Genomic DNA, 17,760 nt, shown 5'->3' on the forward strand with positions numbered 1-17,760 from the left:
CCACTTGTACTACCAAGGTAGAATAACACAAAAATTGCACCTGCCAATGGCTCCATCCCCAGAGAGTCTCAATAGGTTCCTGTCTCTCCAGCAGAGGCTTTAAGACTAGCAAGTGGATCTTCTTCACATAAGGTCTAGGTACTATTCATACTACTTGTGCACTGGATTTTGGGGCAAATGAATCTGCATACATACCCTTTGAGAGTGGGTTCTCCATTCTCTACAGCTCTATGGTTCTTCTGAATGTAAGCCCTCTTGGTTTTCAAGACCAGATGCTTTGGCAGCCTATCTCCCCATTGTAGGCCCCAAGGGTTGGGGTGCCTGATGTGGGACACAAATTCCTTGCTTCTCAGGAAAAAGTCACATATTTTTGAAATCCCTCTGTATTGTGGGTTCCTGTACCTGAAGTGGGTTTTTCGGGGGGGGGGGGGGGGGGGAAGGATGTCTCTGTCTCTCCTACCCATCTCAGTGTGCTTCTTTCATACTTGTGCAGTTGCTGTTACACTGTTTCTCAGGTCTTTTTCAGAGGAAATTATTCCATATGTAGCTTTAGATTGGTTTTGTCTGTGGGAGGAGATAGTTTCAGGATCTTTTTATATCACCGTCTTGAATGCTTATTGTCTTATCACTGTCTTTTAATTCTATTTCCTATGCAATTTTCTCAACTGTATTTTCCAAGCTTGTTTTTTAAATTTTAGTTTTTATGTTGTTAATATCCAAAATATTAGTGCTATTTCTTTTTCAAAGCACTCTATTCTTTTTATAGAATCCTATTCTTAATCTTATCTTTCTGAGGATAACAGCAAGTTTGTTGTTGTTGTTTATAGTTTTCTTTTCCGTATATTTGTGTTGTGGGATTTCTTGCATTTCTTCATGTAAACATGGGTGATCTTGGATGATAGGATTTAAGAGAAACATTTGTATATGGGGACAGTGGGCTTGTCTACTGATATACTTTGCTTTAAGAGGATTAGATAGTGGGTATAGATGGAGGGAAATGTAGCCTATTTGATTTGGGGACACACAAATGTCTGTACGTGGACATAGTTTTCTCTTCATCCATCTCGTTCCTCAAGAGCACAGAAGTAGGAAGTGTGCTAATGCACCCATTCTTTCTAAGCAGGTTTTCACTGGTCCTCAGATTTTCAATTATGCTCCTTGCTCTAGCCCTTCACTATCTCCAGAGTGTAAGAATCCATTGACATTATCCATGGACTAAGCCTCAGCCCTCCTGCCTAACCGCATGCTTGCCTGGATGTACAGGGTGGTGGAGGCTCCTGTGAGCCTTGACAGGCCTTAGAACAGACTGGGGTTTTCAGTCCCTTGCATTCACTTCCAAATGTCTTTGAAATCTCATCTCCCTCTCTCTCCTCTGCTGTTCTTTTTTTGCCCTTTTTTTGTGCGTATACTTTTTAAACATCTTTTACTGTCATTTTAGTGGGTTCTTGGGAAGCAGATTTAATTAGATAAATACAAGTGATCAATCCTTTTCTTAAAATGGACATTCCCCCTTTCCTTTTTCTCCCCCTGTACTTGATTTTAAATGGAACAGAATTTTATAGTAGCAGCTGTGCAAACAATATGTGAGAATTACAAGCCTGTGAATTTTAGTTTATGAGAATTTGATAATTTAGTCAGCAACTGTTTTTTAAAGAAAAGCACCCTAATAACAGGACCATTTCAATCAGTACAATGCCTAATTGTAAAGAAACCTAATTTAATAAGCTGAGTTGTGCCTAAGATTGAGTTATGTTTTTCTTCATTACGTGAAGAATTCACCAGGGTGAGTTTGAGTTAAGCCTGTCTTTTATACATACTATGTATCATAATGCCATTTTTATTGTTGGAGGTTAGCTGAGTGGTTTTGCCTTGCAAATTTTTTTAAGTTTGTTTTGAGGGAGACCGTGCAAGTGGGAGAGGAGCAGAGAGAAAGGGGGGACAGAGGATCCAAAGCAGGCTATGTGATGACAGCAGAGAGCCTGATGGCAGAGCTCAAGTTCATGAACCGTGAGATCGTGACCTGAACCGAAGTCAGATGCTTAACATACTGAGCCACTCAGGTGCCCTGCCTTGAAAATATTACAGTACCATGCAAATGTTGGTTAGTTACAATTCTACTTATTAAGTAATCTCTTCTTGGATAGTATGAGCTCCATAGCAAGCATATGACATATTTCCTTCCCTGGGTTTAATTCCTTCTTACTGAGAAGTTCCCCTTCTTTTGAAATTATTCAACCTTCAAATTTGTTTCTATGAAAAACAGAATCGTTATACTACAACTCCATATTTAAGCCCTTTCCATTTTCATTATGTGCTTTTTAGGTTTCCTAGAAACAATGCCAAATATATAAACTATTCCGTGTTTCTGGGCAGACCTAAACCCAAAGAGTTAAAGGTTGCCACTTGCGGGGCACCTGGGTGGCTCAGTCGGTTGAGTGTCCGACTTCGGCTCAGGTCATGATCTCACAGCTCGTGAGTTCGAGCCCCGCGTCGGGCTCTGTGCTGACAGCTCAGAGCCTGGAGCCTGTTTCAGATTCTGTGTCTCCCTCTCTCTCTGCCCCTAACCCACTTGCATTCTGTCTCTGTCAAAAATAAATAAACATTAAAAAAATTAAAAAAAAAAAAAAAAGTTGCCACTTGCATATTTGCCCAAGGAACCAGTCAATCAGGTTTCTGCAAGACCTCCACTGGAATAAATTGGAGGTTTCCAAACCTGACTACACATTTCGATGACATTCCAGTTGGTTCTACTTCCCTCCTAGATCCATGTGACAGGAAAACCTTATTTGTGTTTATAACCCCCCATGATGTCTAAGACTGTAGATCTTGACAACTAGATTATATTTTGTTTGCTAAGTATGCATACAAATCTTTATTTTCCTTTTTAACTGTACCAGATAACATTAAGTAGTGAGTGGGATTATGCAAATTTGGATAGAGAGCCCATGGCTGAACAGTTAATCTGCATTAGAACAACTGGTCTTGAATGTGTATGTGCGTGTGTATATGTATACTCATGTGTATGTAACTTTGTAAAGATCTTTAATCCACTATTGTCAGCTGTTCTTTTTATCTTGACAGCTTATATTTCTTAATTCTTTCATTGTCATTTTAGTAAGGTATTAGGAAAAGTAGATAAGCTTATCTTTAAAAGGTCTCCACTGACTTATACTTGATTTTATTTAGTTTTTTTAAATGTTTATTTTTGGGAGAGAGAGAGGAGCAGACTGTGAGCAGGGGAGGAGCAGAGAGAGACGGAGACTCAAAATCTCAAGCAGGCTCCAGGCTCTGAGCTGTCAGCACAGAGCCCGATGAGGGGCTCCAACTCACCAATTGGGGGATCATGACCTGAGCCGAAGTCAGACACTTCACTGACTGAGCCACCCAGGAGACCTTTTTTATATTTTTTAAATGTTTGTTTATTTTTGAGAAAGAGAGAGACAGAACATGAGAGGAGAGGGGCAGTGAGAGGGGGAACACAGAATCTGAAGCAGGCTCCAGGCTCTGAGCTCTCAGCACAGAGCCTAACACGGGGCTCAAACTCATGAACTGCAAGATCATGACCTGAGCCAAAGTTGGACGCTTAACTGAATGTGTCACCCAGGAGCCCCATCTTATACTTGATTTTAAAGCCAACATAGTTTCCTTAGAACAAATTTATTGAGATGCAATTTACACACCATAAAATTGCCCCTGTTAAAGTGTACAGTGAATACATAGAACAAACTGAGGGTTGATGGGCAGTGGTTGGGGAGGGGCAGGGAAAATGGGTGATGGGCATTGAGGAGGGCACTTGTTGGGATGAGCATTGTGTGTTGTATATAAGTAATGAATCATGCAAATCTCCTGAAGCCAAGGCTACACTGTATACACTGTATGTTAGCTAACTTGACAATAAATTATAATAAATAATAAATGAAGTATACAGTGGCTTTTAGTATATTCAGAATACAACAACACTACTATCTAGTTTTGAAACATTTTTATCACTCCAAAAAAGAAAGAAAGAAAGAAAGAAAGAAACAAACAAACAAACAAACAAACTCTATACCCATTAGTGGGCACTCTCCTCCCTTCCTCTCCACCTCTCCCACTTCTCCCAGCCCTAGGCATGTGCTAATCTTTCTAGCTACATAAATTTGCCTAGATTTATGGGCATTTCATGTAAATGGAGTCAGTATGTGGTCTTTTGTGACAGGTTTTTTTCACTTAGTGTATGTTTCAGGTTTCATCCATGTTGGAACATCAGTACTTTATTCCTTTTTATGGCTGGTTAGTATTCTGTTGTGTGAACATATCACATTTATCCATTGATGGACATTTGGGTTATTTACACCTTTTGGCTGAATGATACTGTTACGAACAATTATGTACAAGTTTTTGTAGGGACATGTGTTTTCATTTCTCTTGGTATCTACCAAGGAGTGAAAGTTCTGGGTCACAGGGTGACATTGTTTAACATTTTAAGGAATGGTTTTCCAAAATACTTGTACTATTTTACATTCTCATCAGCAATAAATGAAGGTTTGATTTTTCATCATCTTTGCCAACACCTATTATTATCTGTTTTTAATTTTAGTTATCCTTGTAGTCGAGGCAGTAGAATTTTAATAGCAGATGAATTATAAACTTGAAGAGGACAAACAGAGAGGAGACCAGTTGCTTAAGGGCCAAGAAGATAATGTCTGTTGGAGATTTTTAGAATGAATTGTGAGTTGATGAAATCTCCAGTAAATTCTGCATTTGTCACTAATGTTTTTATGTGAAGAGCATCTTATTTGAGCTGGAAGAGAAAAAGAACAGCCAGTAAATTAATATATATATAAATGTATATTATATACATTATGTGATATATATAATATATATATTATTTGTATTAGGAAATCAACTCATGTAAAAAATGTAATGAAAGTTAAAAGAATATCAATTTGAAGGGATGACAAATGATTGGCCTGCTAGTCGCCTCTAGCTCAGCCCTAACTCTGTCAAGCTGTATTCTGTGAATACCAGTATTTTGCTAAACCCGTGGAAATTATCAACCTTTACACTGATTCCATAAATAATTTGAGGACTTAAGGGAGAAGGAAGCAACATCCAAAATAGACTTAAAAACTGGGTTTGTTGGTGTACCTCCTATGACACCAAATAAGTCCAGTTATAGCTGAGCGTTGGATCACTAGGGTTTTAGAGGGTGGGAACTGGTGGTAAAATGATTTCCACTGAAATTACACACTTACTGTACTTTGCCTCTTTAATATAGAACTAGATTTATGGAAAGAGCCAAGCTTTGTTAGCTGGGATATTGCCAGTATTGTTAAAAATTCACATATTATATTGTAGGAGGCTCCCTTTCCTAAGTGCTGCGATTGCTTTTTTTCACTCTCCTGTGTACTGACATTCCCACATAAACAGGTTCTTTAGCTGTTAAATGCTTGTGTCTAACATCTAGCCTAGATGTGAACTTGCAGTTTTGACTTTAGATGGACTGTTTCATGTGTTTCTTATCTTTTTATCTATGCCAGCTTGTCCCCATTAACAAGCACTCAGCACTCAGTAAGTGCCCACGGAATAGACTTGCTGATATACTATTTAGGCATCATTAGGAGTATTTTGTCATGGGACTGAAAAGTAAAGTATCATCAAATTCTTTTTTTATCCTACAGGCCTTTGCCTTTCCATGCAGGTTCATTCTGGGAGCCAGGAGTATCAGTGTAGATATTGGCTGATTTGTAGTAAACACACCTGTGAGTCTTGTAGAATCTAATCAGAATAAGATTTGTAGTTTCATTAATATCTAAGAATAGACTGCACTTGATTAAATTTTATTAGTCACTTTATCATCACACCCTTTGAGAAATTTGTGTGAGGTTTGAGAACGTTGTCATTGGCAAGGATTCTAAGAGAGCTGTAAAAATAGAACCTTTACTTTTACATAGAAATCTACCAATTCCAGTAACCAGAAAATATAATTATGTTGTTTAGATAAGCTTCTCGCCACACTAACGAAGTGATTCCATTCCTGGGGTATGAAATGCAAGGGTAAAACCCAGTGTATTCCAATGTAGCTGGTGTTTTATGATTCTTTTTCCTATTGTTTACAAATGCATATTTAGAAAGAAATATAACTTATGTTTTGTTCTCACGTATTCTACAAAGCATTTTGTGCCTAGACATTCGTGTAGGCTTGTATTAAAATGCTTCTCCCCTACGCCTCAGGACCTAAGAAGCTATAATGTATCATAAATGAATTAAGACTACCCCGCCCCCAATACTCAGCAATTTTGCTTGTTCATTTGCTGATTCAGGAAACTTTTGTTAAACATTTACATGTATGAGACAGTGTGGTAGTTGCTCTGTAACAATAACAACTATATCTGAGTTTGTTAGTGCACACTGATCAGATCATATGCTCTGAGGTCCTACTGCCATACCTGATTTATAGCTTGGCTACTTGGTGCTGTGTGAACATGGGCAAGTTAATCTCTGTTTCAGTCTCGTTCTAACTGGAGATATATTAGACTCCTATTCTTGCTGTGACAGATTTCTGCAAATTTAGTGGCTTAAAACCACACAAATTACCTCACTGTTGTGTGGGTAAGAAGTCTGTGGGCCCAGCTGGTGTCTGCTCCAGGTTCACAAGGCCAAACCCAGATGTCAATCAGCCTGGGTTCTTATCTGAAGGTTCCAGGGGAGAAGCTGCTTCCAGGCTCATTTGGAACCTTGGCACTTTTCCATTTCATGCAGTCGTAAGGCCAAGATCCCTGTTTTCTTGCTGGTTTCTTCTTGGCTTCCACATGCTCAGGCTTGTGACCTTTCCTCATCTTCAAAATCAGCAACAGCTTATTATTGTTCTAACAGATTAGCAAGTTTTCATGAATCCTTTGTGAGGCTTAATGAGGAAATAAAAAGCTACTTCGATAAATCTGGCGCCATGAGGCTAAATATTTTGGTTCTTTTAATGGCTGACCTTCTCGTGGCTCTGAGATATATCGTGGTAGAGATTAGCAGTTTGCTCTTTTTATTGTTGTTGTTGTTTTTTCTCCTTGAGCCTAAGGCTGTAAGTAGAGTATAACTTCGTGGTCATTGAAAAGTCAAAGCACGTGACAAACACCAGGATGAATGTCCAGATTAGAGTTAAGTGCCATCCCGTGGTATAGGTTCAGCATTACTGATTATGATCATAATCTTTTTTTAATGAGAACAAATACTGGCCACGTGGTTCAATGTTTGCTACTTAATCTGGGACAAAAGTTTTTATGGTACAGTCTTTAAGTGCTGAGTAGTTTCCTCTGTATACTATATATACTGTGCTCATTGTGCAGTTGTTTTTTAGCTTGAGAAATAGTTCAAATTTAGCCAACAGCAAATGCAAACTTTCAGGAAAACTTGTATAATTTGAAGTGACTCTTTAATACAGAAAGTTCTTGTCCTATGAAAAGATTAATGTCAAGGAAAATGATGACTATTTCAATTATTAACCACTATTCCATCTGCAAAGTTTTCTTAAACCTTTTGCCTCGTGAATTATAACATACTCTAATTCTTATTCCAGTTTAATTCTAGAGATAACTACAAGTTTAAACAGTTAAAATATTTCAGTACAACTGCAGAGGTGCATTTCACTTCTTCTTGTGTGGAATTTCATTGCTGAGTGTCCTTACCCTTTGACCATCAAATGACACTTTTGTTATCATTTGGATCCTCTGTGATCCCCTTCCTACTCAACACTTCAATCCAGCTGGTTGTATAAATGGACTAAATTATTCCACATTTCTTCAAAATTTGGAATATATGTCTTTTTATTTCTATACTAGTTTGTCTTACTCTCTATGTATCTTAAAAGCATCATTCTATTAAAACTATTTCTTTATCACTTTTTATATGCAAGGCATTGAGGGAATTTAAAAGATGTTTACACCTCAGCCTCCAACTCTGAATGAGCTTACATTTGCTGGTTTGCAAATTTTTTACATTAACCGACAATAAACATCAAATACTTTCTCAATGAGGCCTTGCTGACAAAGCCCTTATATAATTGTAATTACCACAATCACCCCGGGGCCAGGACTCTGAATTCCCTCTATCCCTATTACTGTAGTTACTGTTCAGTGTCACACCTACTAGAACATAAGTTCCCTGAGGGCAGGGGTTTCTGCTGTGTTTGCTGATGTATCCTAAACGCTTAGAATTGTGCCAGACACAGAATAGCCATCCAGTAAATATTTGTTGAATGATTGAATGTGTATTCCATTCATGTATTTTTCACATAGAAAACAAAGAACTTGCATATATAAAACAAACAAGATACAAACTATATCCAGAATTGGCCATGTCTTGCCATCCCACTGCTATCAACCTGCTCCAGGCCAACCAGCCTCTCTCTCAGGGACTGTGGAGTCTCCCAGCTCAGCTGCCCGCTTTCCATTGCCTCTACTGACCCCCATCCCCCCACAGTCCAGACTCAGCACAGCAACCAGGGTGGTCCTCTTAAATGCAGCCTCCTCACAGCTCAAAACTCTCACTCAGGGTTGCGGGGGAGCATGGTTTATAATAAGACTGTAATGATCTTCCCTGGCTCTTTCTCCCTCCCCGCCGACCCCCACCGCACTGTCTCCTGATTTCATTTCCTGCCACCCTCCCAAACTTGGCCTTTGCCGTTGCCATTACTACTGCTTAACATACAATTCTCTGTTTCCTTCAGCTCTCTGCTCAGTCACCATATCAGAGTGGCCTTCCCTGATCATGCTGAATGAAATAACATTCCCTCCCTGTGTCACTCCACTTTATTCTCCCTTATTCTGCTTTATATTTCTTCAGAGCACTGATGTTACCACTCACATATATACAGTTAGACTGCCTGTCTCTCCCATTAGAATATAACTTTCAGGGGCGCCTGGGTGGCTCAGTCGGTTAAGCGGCTGACTTCGGCTCAGGTCATGATCTCGTGGTCCGTGGGTTCAAGCCCCGCGTCGGGCTATGTGCTGACAGCTCAGGGCCTGGAGCCTGTTTCAGATTCTGTGTCTCCCTCGCTCTGCCCCTCCCCCGTTCATGCTCTGTCTCTCTCTGTCTCAAAAATAAATGTTAAAAAAAAATTTTTAAAAATTAGAATATAACTTTCATAAAAGCATGAAGTTTGTTTTCTGTACTGTATGCCTAGCATTAGAGAATGCCAGATGCACAAAGCATGTGCTAAGTATCACAAATAATATATGAATAAATGTGCATGAAAATAGAAACATTGCTCACTTTTTTTTATGTGAGACCTTGAGGAAGCCATTGTAATTACCAATATCAACGCAAGAGTATGAATGACAAGGCAATGTTTATTATATTTACGTATCAGCACATCAAAGAATAATGCAAGCAATAGTAATTACTATGAACTTTTTCTCTCAGGCGTCAAAAGGCACATTTGCACAAATACTGCCAACTGCCCAGTGATGCTATGCTGGGCATACTTCTACAAGGCTCCCCTAAAGGTGTTGAACAATTATTCTCACGTATAGGAAATCTTGTCTGTAAGATTACTTCAGGCTGGCTATAGCAGTGATACCACGTTTCTAGAAACAGTGCTAATTACAGAGTCCTAGTATGTTAGCACGTGCTTAGTAGGAAAAGAGGTGACAAATGTTACGCTAATAAATTAAGATCTTTACGGCAGTGTCAGTATGTCTGAACAGAGGAAGTAAATTGTGAGTATTCATAGTTCAAATTCAGTGTGTTGCCATTCAAGCCTGTAAAGGAGAGGACAGTCACTCGCCCAGTGAGTGAATCACTGAGTCATAGGAAACAAATGCTTTGGGGTAGGAAACACGTACAAGATACTTTCTCCTCAACTGCGTTTTCTCTTTGAGAACACATTTAGTGATCCTTCCATTCATGCCATAAAGGAATTAGGTTGTGTGTGTTTGTCTCCCTTCCCGTTACTTGTCAGTTTTACTTCTGGGAAAATTATCTATTGTATTTCAAAACTTGGAAGTAAATGATGGAAGTGCTCCTTCTTTTTGAAAGATGTTATTGTCATAAACTCATAACTGTTTTCAATATTTGTTTTATTTAATCTGGTGTCTTCACACATCGTCTAACTTAGGATCTGAAGTTTCATCTCAGAGCCAGAAGGCTAATGGCCCATTATCAAGGCTGTTAGAATGTTGTTGCTTGTATTCCTAAATACTGGAATTAAACCACAATTTTAGGCAGACAGTACACACCCATGCAAACACCCAGATTCACTCTGGATTAGTCACTGTAAGAAAATAAAAAGGGCAAAATCGAATTCATTTTCTTGTAGTTCATATTTATTTTTATAACACAAAGGGATGAGAAATGGGTAGTTTTCAGTTAGTTTTTAATCACTCCAAACTTAATTATTTCCATTTCTTACCTAGTCAAGATCATAATACAGTGGAAAACAATGCCATCATAAGCAACATACCACATGGTTTTATGGATTATCAAAGTATTTAAATATGATTTTTCTTTTTTTAAAGTAAATAAAATTTTCTAATACCAAGAAAACTATTTATACATTGTATACATTATTGGATCACATCATTTGTGGTCAGTGAGAAATCATTATTCCAGTCATAAAGGGAATGTTCTCCAAAGCGATTTTAACAAAGATTGAAGTCTGTACATTTTTGGCATTGCTATTTTTTGGCAGCATCCCGTATTCTAACATTCATAAAGGTGAAATGGGCTCATTATATTAAAAGACATGTCATTAAAACCTCAGTTCTCATAAAATCAAATTAGTGATGGTGAAGTAAAAGAAGTTGCTCTGTTTAACAAGTAGTTACATAGCACTTACTGTGTGTAAGCCTCTCTGTTTTAAGTACTTTGCAACTGTTAACTAGAATTTAAATAAAAACTTGAAAAATATTAAGTACGTTGCAACTTTAAACTCATCCAGTCCTCATCACAACCCAATGAGGTAGTTAATATTCCCATTTATAAATGAGTTTAGTATATTTATAAATGAGTCTAGTATCGAGTCTAAGTTCACACAGGTAGCAAGTGCCAGAAGGAGGATTCTAATCCAGGAAGTGACTCCTGACCTTCCTAATCCTAGCACTGCAGCCACTCAGCAGCACTTTCTGTGACTTTCTGCATGTTCTCTAGGTTTTCACTTCCTTCAGTGGCATCATGTTATGCATGCATTTTGTAACACTGACTAATCCTCTTCCACTGCAACACATTTGCCTCACTTTGCTGTTTCTTAACACTTGACTGGCTAAAAGTAGCTGACCTATCTAAGTTAAGGAATCCAGTGTATGTTAGTTATAACTGGATTAAGTTTTCATTGTCTTAGACATGTGTCTAAAAGGACGGATTATGATTATTCCCCTAAAGTATTTGCTATAAAAGATTTATATTTGCCTCTGAAAGAAAATAGTACACAAAATTTTTTAAGATAACTTTTCTGTATTTAATATTGACAAATTACATAAATCTTTGAGAATTGAGGGAAACTTTTCATATATGTGTCTGAATTTTGGCTCACTGTAAGATATTTTTGGCTTTATATAGGTTAGTAGGCTTTGTATAAAAAGCACATACCAAATTCTAAACTCTGTGACATGGGAAAGAGAAAAAGCTATGTGGAAATTAATAGTTTCCTTCAGTTTTCTCTGGGGCGCCTGATGGCCCAGTCAGTTGAGCTTCTGTCTCTTGATTTTGGCTCAGGTCATAAATTCCAGGATCGTGGGATAGAGCCCTGTGTCAGGTTCCATGCTGAGTGTGGAGCCTGTTTGAGATTCTCTCTCTCTCCCTCTTCCTCTGCCCCTTCCCCATGCTTGCTTTCTCACTCTCTCAAAAATTAATTAAGTACGTACGTACATCCATACATACAGTACATGCCTAAATAGGATTATAGATCATTAAAAAAAAATAGCTTCCTTCAGTTTTCTCTATCTAGATTCCTGATCACTAGTTTAGTTTTGTTCATTGTGACCTAGAAATGTCTCCTGTATTAAATCTTATTCAACCAAGAGATTCTTGTTTTTAACAAACTTGAAGACCTTAATCAAATGGATAAAAAGCCAGTCTTAATTTTGGGTAAGGAACACACAGAAGTGAAATATGAACCCATTTAATGCACTAAGTAAAGCTCATGATTTTCAGAGTGTCTTGAATAAGTTAGTAAATCTTTAACATCAAGGAAAGTTAAATACTCAACAATCAAAGAAAAAGCAAAACTGCTCCCCCCCCCCCACGTTTTGATGGCCTTAATATTTAAGTCTTCAGGAATTTTTTCCTGAATAAAATGTTAGACTTTATTATGCCTCTGTGCTTTTGTTGTCGTTACTATGAAATATGCCTGAGAGCATTTTTTTCTTATTCTTTTTCTTTCCAGATGACAGAAATGATGCTCAGGACAGTAGCTTAAGAGCATTAATAAAAGAGCTGCCAGACGTCCACTACTGCCTCCTCAAGTACCTATGCCAGTTCTTGACAGAAGTGGCCAAGCACCATGTGCAGAATCGCATGAATGTTCACAATCTCGCCACTGTATTTGGGCCAAATTGCTTTCAGTAAGTTAATGGAGCTTTGCTGTTAATATTATCACATACTACTTTTTCCCTTTGATACTGCCTGAAATTATTTGGGATGTAGAGTCATATTTCAGGCTGAAAAGTCAACCAGTTTATGTTGGGGAAGTTCTATCTTGCTATTGGGCATTTAGCCTTGTTTTTCATCCCAATTTTGAAGAAGGCAAATATGCCTTTCGTGAAACCATAATTTGTAATATTTCAAACAACTGCCTTTAAAATTCTGGAAATACATTTTACTTTTGCTAAAAAAGGGCATTTAAAAATTCTAATCTGAAACATTGATTAGCAGAAAGGGAAGGAGTATAATATAGTGCATAATTGTTTAATGTGATAGTTAAAATCATTGCTAATAAATGAAAAAATTCAAGCTCAATATGTCAGTGACAGAAAAATGTAACCTCAACTACATTTGTTTTCTAAGAATAAACTAGACTAGAAATAAAGTAGTCTCCTTGGTGGCTGCTATAGCACTGGCCATAAAAATGTTTGTAAAACTTCATGTTTTCTTTTCCCTGTTATTCCTTAAAGGTATTTCATTGTTGATATGTAAAATATGATGTTGCAATCCAGGGACTTTGCTTTTAACTCTCCTATTAATTAATCTATTAATCCCCACTGATATCAAACACATTTCTTCTAGTAATAAGAACAAAGAACGCTCCCGCTTTTAAAGCCGTCAGAAATTCTCAGCAATTTTTTTAATAGTGTATTTGTTTATATACTCAGCTAAGCTCATTCAGCAGCCCAGAACTAGGAATAGTACAAACCTCAGAATGACTGTCCAAATATAAACTCTGGCTTAGATCATAGTGACTCCAGGGTTCCAGGACATTCACAGCCTACTCTGGTGAGATGTTCTACCTTAATAACTATCCCCATTGTAACCTTAGAGATTTAAGTTTTAAATAATAGCATTTCATAGGATATGTTAGGGTTTTATGAATAAATATCTCACACATAGCCTCTACTAATTTCTTACTCAAAAGCTTTGTATTAGGCTGTATTTATTTTTACTCCTATCTTCAAAATAAACCTTTGTTTAGTGACCTACATGTAAGAAATAGAGATAACTAGAAAAGTGTTCAATAATTTTGAAACCCTAAATTCTAGAAGAGGTGAAAATGATTTTGTAAGTAGAGTGATCATTTTATAACTCACAGATCCATACCTCATTGCTGACTTACTGGATTGGGCTTGATCTGGAATTTCTGGTAACTTGCTTCAATTAGTCAATCAAAAATATCAAGTAATGAGTTTTTATAGGCTCTACTGCTTAGTATAGCTTTTATCCTTTTTGATGGTAAAATACACTAACAAAATTTACCATTTTACTATTTTTAAGTGTATAGTTCAACAGCATTAAGTATATGTACTTTGTTGTGATCTACTTGGTATGTGTGTCTAAACTTACAGTTCTGGAAGTCACTACTAGGTCCTTTTCACACTGAAATAGAGTATAATTCTTACAACAGATAACTGTTTATTGAACTTCTTACCAAGTACTGTATTGTCTCCTATATCTGATTGATTCTAAAGAGGCAGAAGTGGCTTATGTTGTCTTTGAAGTTCCTCTGTCCAAGTTAAGGAAAAGTAGACATTTCAACTTTTGACCACACATAGTCCATTCATGTTACAAAGATGATCAGTGGAATGCTGAGATTCAAGGATAATTCTTACCAAGACCCACTAAAAGGCAAACAAAGGAAGTGCTTTTCTTAATACCTAAGGTGAATACCTTGTCTAGTCGATAGGTGAGGAAGATTTTTTTAAATAAAGAAACATCTTCATGAAATAATGTTAACTTTTGAAAGAACATAAAATTTTAGATATAAAAAGATAACTGGCTATGAAATATATAATTATAAAATGGAAGAAAATGCACTAACAGCAAAAGAATGTTTGGTGCTCTGTATTCTGGATTTCTGGGTGACTCTTAAATTATAGGTTTTCAATATGTAATCCTAGTTACAGGTTTATTAAATTTAGATGATCATGTAATATTATCATTATAAATACTCAAACAATATAGAAAGTATATAGGATACAAATAAAGTCTCTACCATGAGTCTCCGCCATTAGTACCTCCCATGCCAACCTCTCCTTCCTAGAGATAAAAATCCATAGCCAGTAGGTATATATCCTTCCATCCTTATGTCTGAACACAGCCATAAAACTTTAATTTTTAAATATAAGTCTTATAATGATACATATATTATGAAGCTTGATTGCTCTTACTAGTATCACTGGAACTTTTAATATCACTCTACTTACATACGTTATTCTTTAACTATTGAATACTAGGAATTTCCCCTAGCCTGATTAATTTTCCCTCTACTGATAAGCACTTAAGTGTCAATTCTTTTACATGAAAATAGTGTTGCAGTGAATATATTGTTTTAATTCCTTATGTACATCTGCAACTATTTCTATAGAAAAGGTAACCTAGAAGTGAAACTGCTTGGCTGAGTATACACATTTTAAAGTTAATGTGTGGTGCCCTTAATGAAGCTGTAACAATTTATGATTCTACCATTGGTGTTTAAGAATACTTGTTTCCCTGTAACCTTGCTATGCTGAATGTTAACACATAATTCAGTACTTGTTGATCTAATGGGAAAAAAGGATATCCTAATTATTTGTGAAGTTGGGTATATTTTAGATTTAGGTGGTAGGTGGCATTAGTATTTGTGTTTCACTGTAGTTTGTGTCTGTCTTGTGCTTTGAATTTTTTTAGTTGTGGCTCTTGTTGCTTTGTAGGAGTCCCTTAGGTTTTCTAAAAACTAATCCTTATTTAGAAAAAAAAATTACAAAAATTCTTTTTGATTGTTTGCCTTTTAGCTTTATGGCAATTTATATATTAAATTTAAAAAAATTTTAATTAACTTTTCAACTCTTCCTCTTTTTGTTGACATTTGTATCTTGCTTAATAAATCTGAATACTGTTTCTTGCTTAATATTACATTAATAGCAAAGGTATTACATTACGTATTTTTCTTCTGTTATATTTATAGCTTTTTTATGATTACCTTTTCACTTTTATCTAGAATTTCTTTTTTATATGGCATGTATCATGTATAGATCCAGTTTGATTTTTCTTCAAATAGATAGTTGTTGCCAAATTATACACTGAGTAGCATATCTCTTTCCTAACTTACAGTGCCAACTCTATCACATATTAACTTCCCACATGAGTGGGAATACATGAGTACTGTATACATGTTTGTTTCTCGTTTTTGTATGGCTCTTTCTTGTCCTCTATTTTTCTATTATATTTGCTCTTTCAGAGGAATTTTGGAATCTCCCTGGTAAGTGGTATCTCATTGTTTTGATTTGCATTTCCCTGATGTTGAATATCTTTTAATGTGCTTATTGGCTATTTTTATTTATTTGGAGGAATGTTCAGATGCTCTACACATATTTTAATCAGATTGTCTCTATTATTAAGAGTCTTATATGTATTAAGAGTCTTATATGTATTTTGGATATAAACCCCTTAGTAAATACAGGATATGCAAATATTTTCTCTCTTTCTGTGAGTTACTTTTCATTTCCTTTAAAAAAAATTTTAATTCCAGTATAGTTAACATACAGTGTTATATTAGTTTCAGGTGTACAATATAGTGACTTAGTAATTCTGTATGTTACTCAGTGCTCATCAAGAAAAGTGTATTTTTAATCCTCCTCACTTATTTCACCCATTCCCCCACCTACTTCCCCACTGGTAACCATCTGTCCTCTACAATTAAGAGTCTGTTTGTTTGTCTGTCTTTTTTTCCTTTGTTCTTTTACTTTCTCAAATTCCACATATGAGTGAAATAATATGTTATTTGTATATATATGTATATATATTTTTATGGCTGAATAATATTCCTTCATTCATCTGTCAGTGGACGCAGGCTTCTTCCTTATTTTGGCTATTGTAAATAATGCTGCAATAAACGTAGGGGTGCATATATCCCTTTGAATTAGTATTTCATATTCTTCAGGTAAATACCCAGTAGTGCAATTACTGGATCATAGGGTAATTCTATTTTTAATTTTTTGAGGAACTTCCATACTGTCTTTTAATTTTTTGAGGAACTTCCATATGTATGTATATATATTTTTATGGCTGAATAATATTCCTTCATTCATCTATCAATGGACGCAGGCTTCTTCCTTATTTTGGCTATTATAAATAACGCTGCAATAAACGTAGAGGTGCATATATCCCTTTGAATTAATGTTTCATATTCTTCAGGTAAATACCCAGTAGTGCAATTACTGGATCATAGGGTAGTTTTATTTTTAATTTTTTGAGGAACTTCCATACTGTACCAGTTTGCATTCCCACCAACGGTGCACAAGTGTTCCTTTTTCTTCACATCCTCAGGAAAAACCTGAGGTTTTTCCCTGATGATGAGTGATGTTGAACATCATGTCTTCTTTGGAGAAATGTCTGTTCATGTCTTCTCCCCATTTTTTAATTGGGTTATTTGGTTTTGGGGTGTTGAGTTGTTTGTATCAGTTCTCTCTATATTTTGGATACTAACCCTTTATCAGATAAGTCATGTGTAAACATCTCCTATGCCGTAGGTTTCCTTTTAGTTTCATTCGTTGTCTTCTTTGCTATGCAGAAGATTTTTATTTTGATGTAGTCCCAATGGCTTATTTTTGCTTTTGTTTCCCTTGCTTCAGGAGACCTGTCTAGAAAGATGTTCCGAGGATCAATGTCAGAGAAATTGTTTCCTGTGCTTTTTTCGAGAATTTTTATGTTTTCAGGTCTCATATTTTGGTCCTTAATGCATTTTAAGTTTATTTGTGTATATCTTTAAGAAAGGGGTCTAGTTTCATTCCTTTGCATGTAGCTGTCCAGTTTTCCTAACACCATTTGTTGAAGAAACTGTCTTCTTGCCGTTGGATATTCTTTACAGCTTTGTCGAAGATTAATTGACCATAGAAATGTGGGTTTACTTCTGGGCTTTCTATTTTGGTTCCACTGATCTGTATATCTATTTTTGTGCCAGTATCATACTGTTTTGATTACTACGGCTTCGTGGTATAACTCAAACTCTCGAATTGTGACTTTGTTATTCTTTTTCAAGATTTCTTTGGCTATCTGGTGTCTTTTGTGGTTCCATACAAATTTTAGGATTGTTGGTTTTACTTCTGTGAAAAATGCTGTTGGTATTTCAATTGGGATTGCATTGAATCTGTTGATTGCTTT

At 36.3% G+C, this 17,760-nt stretch overlaps 1 protein-coding gene across 7 annotated transcripts in view; it reads left to right on the top strand.

Moving 5' to 3' along the window:
• Positions 1–17,760, top strand: part of FAM13A (family with sequence similarity 13 member A) — a 368,980-nt gene that overhangs the window by 77,318 nt on the left and 273,902 nt on the right. For all 7 annotated transcript variants that reach the window (XM_019464526.2, XM_053901396.1, XM_019464516.2 and 4 more), the window contains exon 4: positions 12,356–12,533. In XM_019464526.2, coding sequence (XP_019320071.2) covers positions 12,356–12,533 — 178 coding nt within the window. The remainder of the gene's footprint in view (positions 1–12,355; positions 12,534–17,760) is intronic.

The sequence above is a fragment of the Panthera pardus genome, unplaced genomic scaffold, assembly GCF_024362965.1.
Source record: "Panthera pardus isolate Hobbes unplaced genomic scaffold, ASM2436296v1 HiC_scaffold_13, whole genome shotgun sequence".
In the NCBI taxonomy this organism is placed as follows: domain Eukaryota; kingdom Metazoa; phylum Chordata; class Mammalia; order Carnivora; family Felidae; genus Panthera; species Panthera pardus.